The 10,468-nt window shown below is 33.9% G+C and overlaps 1 protein-coding gene across 1 annotated transcript; it reads left to right on the top strand.

The window, feature by feature from the left end:
* The first annotated feature begins 545 nt into the window (after positions 1-545).
* LOC121371684 (ADP-ribosylation factor-like protein 2) lies at positions 546-10,177 on the top strand. The gene is made up of 5 exons (XM_041497756.1): positions 546-683; positions 6,480-6,590; positions 7,394-7,556; positions 7,978-8,058; positions 8,928-10,177. The coding sequence occupies exons 1-5, from the start codon at positions 619-621 to the stop codon at positions 9,060-9,062; spliced, it is 555 nt and encodes a 184-aa protein (XP_041353690.1). The 5' UTR covers positions 546-618; the 3' UTR covers positions 9,063-10,177.
* The last annotated feature ends 291 nt before the right edge of the window (positions 10,178-10,468 follow it).

Here is a 10,468-nt window from a genome sequence, read left to right on the forward strand (position 1 = left end):
TTCCTATTTCGTATTGTGACGAGCATTTCTGATTTTGGCAAAACAGGACAAATTATTAGTTTTCTGTTTCAAAAGAGTTCTGATTCCGCTATGTAAGGTCTCACTACATAGATGTCATCTGCCATTAAAACCCATGTTAAACTGCCCAACTTCAAGTGAAGATTGCCCATAGAACGGGTTCTTGTTGGCACTAACAACATACACCATTGCGAACATACATTATATAAGCATTTATATTCATTCCAAAATGTGAACATTTCCGTCTCAGTTTTTTTCTATATGACCGCATCCGGCTGTAGTACCGGTCCGAACAGATGGTTCATAAACCGATTCACTCCGGCTGTCACTTGCACTATATACCCATGTCCCAAAAGGTCGATGCACAATATTACAAAATAACATGGGCAAAATACAGCCAGAAGGCTTACCATTAAACATACATATTGTTTTAATTCTTCACCATTTCCTAGAAGTGAATATGTGAACCATAACATGTGCCACAATTAGGAACTATAGTGGACGTGATCAATGAACTCTCACCCGGAAGTCATTGGTGTAGTGAGACCTAACAATAATACAAAAAACTAATGACACATTTTATTAGCGACATTATTCACCATGGGGCTTTTGACTATTTTGAAGAAAATGAAACAAAAAGAGAAAGAAGTCAGATTATTAATGTTGTATCCTTGTGAAGTAATCTGATTATTTGTACATGTATCTAAGTTAATCTGTTAATGCCAAATTATAGTGGTTACCAGTCGATCATCAATGAGTCGTATCGTCGCCGTGTGAAAACGTCCCCGCCGGTACCTACCAAAACGTCCCCATAACACTGACTACACAACGCATACACAATAATTATTTGAGAGAAGTGGAATCAAATTCAATGTAATTTTAACCCTATTCAATCCCTGAATGCCATTACTAGCATTAGGCCTATATATCAATATTTTTTCTTCCAACAATTTTTTTTTTCTGTGCCTGACACCGACAACTCTTTCGCCATTATACAATGAACATTTTATTATCTGTTTTGAGGATTTAAAGCTACAGTCCCTGGAATATTTTTATTATTTAAGCATTTATAATAGATGATCCAGTTCTGTTTGGTACATAAAAGGTCCACCACATCGCTATAGTTTCGCAATGCTCGTTTATCTAAATTATCTAGGTCAACTATAAACACAATGGCCAGCTTTGTTTTTCTTCATTTAGCGGGACGCCAGTAGAACTGGGACTTTACGTGATTTACGCAGGCGCTGAGATTCTCACGTGATTTTGAACATATTTTACTGTCTTGATTGAGGGGTCGTCTCATATCTCCAAAACATCTTTATATCCATAGAGGTATAGTACAACACCTTTCCAGGGGTCGGTGGGGTATTTGCTTTGAAATTGTGACAGTGGCCAGTGGTTGGCATACATGTTACATGGGGATGCAGATGATTCGTCCTCTGGATGTTTCGTCCACAGACAATTCGTTCACTAAAAATTTGTCCACTGTTGAACTCGAGACGATTCGTCCACAACGAAAAATTGTTCTTGGACAATTCGTCCACTATATTTTTTATAGTTAAATTTAGAACTTGGCTGGAACTTGGTAGCGGAATGGAGATAATATTGTTGTTTATTGGTTTGTTACTTTGAATGACGTCACGTTATGGCATTTTTGACATAAATGACGAAATTTTAGTTTAGTTACTAGCTTTGTTTTCTAAGTAGTATGTCAGAATTATAGGTGTAATTGAAGAGCAATTTGAATAACAACATATCAATATAGTACTATAATGGACACAGACAGACAATAACAAATTGATAGTGCCACTAAAATTTAGTTTGTTTCATATACTGTAGTAGTTTACCACAAAACGGAAATAACTGACCATTTCAATGGCTAAGAAATATCATTTTAGATTTATTGGTCTAAATGTTGTAATCGAGTGGACGAATTGTCCAAGGTGGGTGGACGAATTGTATGTGGACGAATTGTATGGTGGACGAATCATCTGTGGACGAACCGTCTGGAAAGCGTTACATGTAAGGGGGTGTTAATAATTATGTAACGTTCTAGGGGTAGAGGAAGAGGGTGTTGTGTTTGATTTACTTAACATTTTTTCAAAACTATCGGTGGGTATATAAAAGGCCATTGTATGTGATATCCTGTTTGTGGGATGGTACATATAAACGATGCCTTGCTAAAAACAAATGTAGCGGGTTTCCAAGGCATGTGTGCTGGGATTTCAGTGGGGTTGGGGGTTGTAGACTGTGTTGAGCTCCCCCAGAAAATATATTTCACGTTTTTTAAGCTTGGGCAGTTAAGGGTTTCGACCCCCAATATCCTCCCCCTGCACATGCACCCGTTTCCTCTCTAAGATTCTATGTCAAAATTACCAAATGTTTGACATCTAATAGCAGATGATTATTAAATCAATATACTCTAACATTGATATTGTTAAACAAAACAAACTAACTTTACCCTTTCCAAACCAAAGAATAGTTATTTGAATTTGTCGATTTTAACACACGTAAAATTAAGAAGTGAAAACGTTCATTGTCTACTTTAGTATATTTTATTAAAAAATATATATATGATCAATGTGTTACTAGTATACAAACTAAACTTTGAAAGTTCTACTAAGATACTAACACTTTATAAAATATTAATTCTGAACTAGGAAGGTACGATTGTCGATAATACGTTGTCAAGATCAAACCGGTTTTATCCTCAACCGAACGTTCTTCGTACAGCGCAAGATTTCTCATTTAATTTTTTGAGACGAACCCTACAATTTTAAATCCGCAAATGCACATGTTAACTGAAACTGACAACAGGTTTTTTGTAATGACATGTTATGGCTTGTATGGAGGCACATAAAGGCCACATAATATTAAGACAAATCTGTAACGTCACACTTTGTTGGTTGACTGAATCACTTAGAGAATGAGTGAGAGCATCAAAATATTTGTTACTTTAAACATATTATTTTTCAAAATTATAAACTGAACACAAATATAAATAATAAGGGGTACTGATAATAATATTAAAAAAAAAAATTAAATTAAATTAAAATAAACAAAGCACTGAAAAGATGATAATTGGAAAGAACACAAAAACTGGATCATCCACCTCATTGAAAGCAATTCATTTTCCCATGAGGAAAGTGAAGGGTCTGATTTAGAGGAATTGAAATGCTGTGTAATTTGTAAACAGTTTTCTCTACCAGCAAACAGAGAATGTGTAAATCTTGTGAGTGTCAAGTGGGTACATTGTGATAAAGATGATCACTAAAAATATTATAAGAAATATCTTATATTCACCAGTGATACCAAGGTTTCTGTGCCTTCACTGCATGCAGAATATACTCAGCAAATTTCTACAGTGTTACTCTTCTTTAAATTGAAGTGTATGATTTGTTCCAGTTTAAAAACTATCTTGCATTCCAGGATTTGTGTTCAGATTATTTGTAACGTAAATTTTTAAGTTATTGGTTTTAGGTAACAGGATGTTAAAAAGACAAATTCTGCTGATATTCCCACCAGGACTTGCTTGCTCAAAAGTAAGGTAACATTTATTAACATTTTGTCCGTAACAGTCCTCCATACTAAACAATCGTAACACCCACAATAACTGAGTAATAGGGCATGCTATGCTAAATGGGTTTTTAAAAAATAATTTCAGTTTGGTTTGACGTAAGAAAAAAAAAAAAAGTTTTGGAAATTTAAAAATCAAAAATATTTTTGTGTGCAATTTAGAAAACAATCGGCTTAGAAATAAATAACTTGTAAGTTGTAGTGAATTCTATAGTATGAGAAAAGGCATTCCCTCTGGGAAGGACTACAAGTGAAAAGACATTTGACTTATTTATTTTTATTGATTCCCATCATTATTATACAGTCAAACCTGTCTTAGCGGCCACCTGTATTCAGCGGTCATCTGCCTTAAGCAGCCACTTTTTTCCTTCCCAAACGATTTATAACGTAAATGTACCTGTAATAAGCGGTCACCTCTAACACGGCCAGCGGCCACCCAAATTGGATCCCAAATCGCTAAAATACCTGTATTAAGTGGCTACAGTAAATGTTTGCTATTATATAAAAGTGATATTTAACAACAGCGATAAGGTGCAGCAAATAACCGATCTTCACACCTTCGGGAATACTAGTACTCATTCAGTCCCGACATCTCCACTGTGTATCAATTAAGAAAGTAGGACTATGGAAAGCATCTAATTTCCTCTTGGCAGGCTACGCTTGACATTTGTTTATTCACTTACTATGACAATACACCGCATGAAGTAGAAATTAAATAATTAAATGGAAAAAGAAAACAAACTTATTGAGAACGGTTAATTTAATACATTCAAGTTGCAGTTTTTCCTGAATGAGGTGACATGTCAAACGTTTATTTATAGTAAACTGTGAAGCACACATCCATTAATTAGCAGTACAGACACTAAAACAAGAAACAACAACATATGTTTTAAAGACTATATGTCGCAACCTGTAATCAGCAGCCACCTGTCTTGAGCGACCACTTTTATCTACTCTCCTGTGTAACCGCTTAAGACAGGTTTGACTGTATTTTGATTGTACATGTATAAATAGATAGAGAATAATAAACAATTATTATGAAATCATTTTCAGTTGTCACAAACTTTTGTCAGTTTAATTTGATAATAACTGGTACAGAGTCTAAAAGCCTTTATTTTCGACACACATGCATGTACAAAAGTTCTCTTTATTCTGCAAAAAAATCTATAATGAATTGCATTAAAATGACATTTTGTTCTAGATTTAACACCAAATTTAAAAAAACAGAGTCATAAACGCAAACTCTTTAAACTGCATGAATGAATGAATGAATGAATGTTTAACGACACCCCAGCACAAAAATACATATTGGCTATTGGGTATCAGAAAGGTAAGTACCGGGTATATTAAAATATTATTTATACCATTATGTAAAACCACAGTGTAAAGAGCTGTGGGAAAAGTATAATACAATACAAATATCAAGCTAGGTATATTTTAAAACTTTGTATAGAAATCAGTTTTTTTAAAGCTTTAAAATCAATTCTGGGTGGAATTTTAAACGATTCCAATATATTTCTGTTGCCAAATATATATATACATAAAGAGGTCACCATTTAGATCCTCAGCAGTTTCTCGACAAAAATCCGGTTCCAGTTGTGGAGGAGACCAAATTTCTGGGGGTTATTTTTGACAGGAGGCCATCTTTTGTTCCTCATTTACAGTATGTGAAAAAGAAGGGCTTGAAGGCCCACAATATCTTAAAAGTTATTGGCAAGACTGAATGAAGAACAGATCGAAAGGTTATGCTTCGACTTTATAGATCTTTAGTTAGGTCTAAACTTGATTACGGGTGCATTGTGTATGGGTCAGCATGTAAGTCTTAAACTACATGAAGTCATTTTGTGCGTTTGCCAAATTGTGATGACATCATATTTAATACTGACAAGGTCATTGGTTTGTAAGCGTCAAATTGTCCAGTAGTGTCACTGAGAAAATATTTCCCGTGTTATGAGTGACTGTTGGGGTAAAAAACCACAATATTTGGCACAAGTCATTAATACTGTTCATGTATCTAACAATAAACTAATTAGATTTTTTAGGTATGTCAGTCTGAACCACATTGTTAACGACTGTGTGACAGGGCTTTAGATGACATCAAAGTCATTACGGTAAAGGGTGTTCCCAAAATAAGTATGCCCATAAAATGTGCCCAGAATAACTAAACATCGACTACTAAACAATTTCATCCAAAAAAACCTACTGAAATATTAAGCCTAAATTAGCTTGAACTAACTCAAAATGCATTTCTGAATATCTCCAACCCTTCAAATCACTTCCATTTCATTCACTCAGTTAATTAGATTAATGTGCTCCTTAAAGATCTCACTATGATGAGAACAATAATATATATAAATGTTGTGTTGAAATTAGTGAGACCTAAAGCCATGTGTTAATTACTCTCCCACCTTAAGTTACCATTATATTCCCCCCACATTTTGTTCAGATACAAATAGTGGTGAAACAACCATCACAATGACCGATTCCACATACTAGATTAAGGTCACTGAGGTTTCCAAGGACAAAAAAAGCATGTAATGTTTTACTGGCTGCCATTTTGTCATGGAATACTCTCCAAGAGGGGTGGAAGGATGTGATTTAATCTAACAATGTCATGATTTTATGGCATAAACAATCATGATGTCGTCATATTAATTACATCACAAGTCAGAATATAATTAATGTATGAGTGAAAAATTATAATGATGACACCACTAACAACTTTGATACTTACCAGTTGATTAAGTATAATGATGAATTTGATTATAATAATTTTAGACTCTTAAACATGCTATATTATGTACAATTTAAAAACATTTTATTACATGTTCCAATCTTTACCTCCAGTAGATGTAGAAAAAGCTTTTCCTTAACTTCTGTATTAGAGGTTTAGATAATGCTGGAAAAACAACAATTTTGAAGAAATTTAATGGCGAAGACATTGATACAATCTCACCTACTTTAGGGTTCAACATCAAGACACTGGAGCACAGAGGGTATATTTTTTTGTCAGTAAAATTTGAAAATGTTCAGGAGTTGGTCATTACATATATAGGTATTCTCATATTACTGTAACATATACTGATGGAAAAAACAAACGCAAGTTCAGTTTTGATAATATAACTTTTTTTTATCTGTATACCAAATGTAGTAACATTTGACACATAGCTACCTCATTGTACTGTCTAAAGAATCTTTGGTTAAAATTGGGTCAACTGTGAGAATGTGCGAAGCTGCATGCTTTTTACCAATTTGTCAAGAACGCGTGCATCCGGGCCACTGCCAGTGCTATGGACTTGAACACCATACCAAATTGGAGTTTTGAATAGTACACAATGAGTGCACAACATTTTATTTCAACATAATTAAAAAGCAAAATGCTGTGAATGTTACAAGTTGATAGGAGTAGGGCTAATGTTCTAATTATGCAGGGGCAATCACAATGTTGCGTCACCCGGCAATTTGGGTATGAGTCAACGATAGCTCGTTTAGTTGGGCGTTTCAGAGCCACATGAAATATTTACCACCGAAAAAAAACTTGCACTTGTTTTTTCCATCAGTATACATATTTTAGAGATAATTATATGATTATAATATGATGAATACTAGTAATGTAGTTTAAGGGTATAAAGTGTTTAGGTATTGCTTAAATCCAAATAGATATTATTTGTAAAGTCACAGCGTTTTTAAAACATTTTTGTAAAGACTGACTCAAATTTAGGGTTTCGACATATATATATATATATTAAAAAGTTGTAGTAGTTACATTTCACTTTATTTTCTAATTTGTTTTTCATAGATTCAAACTAAATATATGGGATGTTGGTGGTCAGAAGTCTCTGCGTTCTTACTGGAGGAACTATTTTGAATCAACCGATGGTCTGATTTGGGTTGTCGACAGTGCAGACAGAATGAGACTCCTCGACTGTAAACAGGAACTCCAGTCTCTGTTGGTGGAAGAGGTAGAAAAATTAAGTCTCCTCAAATCATCACTGATATGTTTGTTCCTTCATTTCTTATTATCATCCTCTTTACTTTAACTATATACTGAAACAATATACAATATCACCAGTTATGAAAATCAAGATTATGTTTTGTTGTTCATAAATAAAATATTCTGTACTATATAATTGCTATATGATGAATATAATTCTGTACATTTGTTATTAGGAATATACTGGACTACTTGTTTTTGCAGTACAGTTGCAAAGAACATTATTTTAATTTGTGTTGAAACATTCACTTGATTTATATGTTTGATACATGACAAAACTTTTTGCAAATGAAAAGAACCTAATCTTGTATACCAATATTCTTCGTTTCATGTATATTAATCTTGTTGCTGTCAGTTTCTCTGACTAAACAGTGTTATATATATTTCAGAGACTGGCTGGAGCAACTCTTCTAGTTTTCGCAAACAAGCAAGACCTGCCAGGCTCACTCAGGCCTGAAGAAATCAGAACTGTAAGAAATTTTGTGTCTTGTCAGTAAATTGATTTGCTTCGTGTCTATAGTTGAACACTCTGTTTTTATGAAAACCAGTGGTTTTATACAGTTAAGCTGTTCAGAAAATTGTCTAACAGTTTAGTGAATTTCATTTGAAAATCTGTTGCCAAATTCTAGGATTTTAATGACCCATTAAAGAAGTTATTTCTTGAATTAGTTTTTGGCAGATAAATGCTGCTGTGTGAGCAGAGGTGTGGTTTTGGGGATCAGTACACTCCCCCACCCCCATTCCATGCAAACTTTCACCTGTTTTTTAAAACATATTTTTTTTGGGGAGCATGTTTTGTCCCCTCCTAAAAAAAACTTCACTTCACTAGACTGCCGCCCCCTGCTCAGTTTTCTGACCGTCTTATTTTGATTAATGTTAGTAATGGAATTAAAGCTACAATCTTACCTCTTCATGTGATATGCAGCTAAAAATTGTCCAAAAATGTTATCATGTGAAGAAAAATCATATATGGATGATCAGTTCTAAAGGGTTAAAAATAATATTCTGAGTTGTAGCTTTAACTAAATGTCTGTCAATCTCTTATTTTTGAACAATAATATTCGGAGTTGTAGCTTTAACTAAATGTCTGTCAGTCTCTTATTTTTGAATAGCAACAATCAAATACTAAATTCCACGGTACTCTTATTTTATCAAAAGCAAACTTCACAATTACCTTCTGTATTATAATCATCCACCGCTTTTGCAAAGATTAATATCTAAATATTTTACTCCTGATGTAAAATATCATTGGAATTTTAACCCCATAGATAGGTCTTTAATTTAAGATAATTTTGTAAAGGTTTGCTGTCAAAAATATTTATGGTGCACTTTACTGCAGGCTCTAGAACTGGATAAGATCAGGACCCATCACTGGAGAATACAAGGATGTAGCGCCGTCACTGGAGAAAACTTACTGGAAGGCATTGACTGGATTATTGATGACATTGCATCACGGATATTTACCATGGATTGATGGGAGATACGAGAGATTATTTACAAAGAAACAGTCTGAAGACTCCACTACAAAATTTAATGCTGTAGTGTGACCGATGGTCAAAACATGCTGGCTGGACTGTTGGTCAGATAAAATCATGAACATTTATTATAAGACAGGCAAAGATTTTATTTACTGTGGCCAACAGGAAAGATATTTATTCAGACCTAAGCATCGAGACTTCTTAGTACAAGTCTAGCAGTTGTACTGAGTAAATCTGAATAGCTAAGATTGCTGAAGAAAGATCTGTGCATTATGCAGAATTTTTTTTTTTTTTTTTTAATGTGCTTAAGTCTAAAAAAGTTTAGATGTCCCACCAAAAGATGTTTTGAAAGACATTATTGTTTTATTGCCAGCAGTTGTTAACTTTAAATATTTTTGTTTTCTAAAGTTTTATTTTCATGCTTATATTCAATTAAGGTTCAGCAATCTGAACTGTCTGTCAAGGAGAGGGAGTCAGTTGCTGGTGAGAGAGAAATGTGTGTTGTGGTCTTACAGCTCCCCAAGAGGGAGCCAGTATCAGGATACAAACCAAGTACCAGCCAGTTTCATGGCACACTTTATCAGCAAAGAGAAATTTAAACCTACAAAATGGCATTATATTTGTCTAGGGAAATAAAACTACTTTTGTTCTATACTCTAATCATTAGAAGATGACGGCTATACATTAACTTGATTGATGAGGGGGCCAAACCATTATCTTCAGTTTGGGGTACTCCCCTCCCCCCTCTCAACACCTATGGACACTGGTGGTGCATAGAGTATTTCTGACATGCCTAAATGTTCACCACCAGGTGTGTAATAAATTATTTTAAATGTTTATAAAAAAAAAAAAGGTTTAAGTATGCCATCTTGGAAACACAGTCCAGGAAACCGACATGCCTCTCAGGTGTCTAAAACAAAATATGTTGAAGATGGACATCTAGAATGTTTTTGTTTATTGGTGTTCAAATATTCTAAAGATAGACAATGTGATTGATGGAGTCTGTTTTTTGTATTGTTCGTAGGGTTATGTAATATATAAATACCAAACATGACTGACAAAATGTGATGTTGAAAAAATAATTTGAATGATAAAAATAACTTTTGCTTTTGCTTTGAATTTTGGTTTTTAAAAACAAATTTGAAAGTCTTTTAAAAACGAGCATCACAAACGAGCATCAAAGAATGAGTAATCAGTACTCCTCTTGTTGGAGTTCCTAGTAACAATGGTATCAGTTAAAAAAGTTTATTTTGTTTAACGACACTACTAATGCACATTGATTTATTAATCATCGGCTATTGGATGTCAAACATTTGGTAATTTTGACATATAGTCTTGGAGAGGAAACCTGCTACATTTTTCCATTAGCAGCAAGGCATCCTTTATATGCACCATCCAAGAC

The sequence above is a fragment of the Gigantopelta aegis genome, chromosome 4 (assembly GCF_016097555.1).
Source record: "Gigantopelta aegis isolate Gae_Host chromosome 4, Gae_host_genome, whole genome shotgun sequence".
NCBI classification, from domain to species: Eukaryota; Metazoa; Mollusca; class Gastropoda; order Neomphalida; family Peltospiridae; genus Gigantopelta; species Gigantopelta aegis.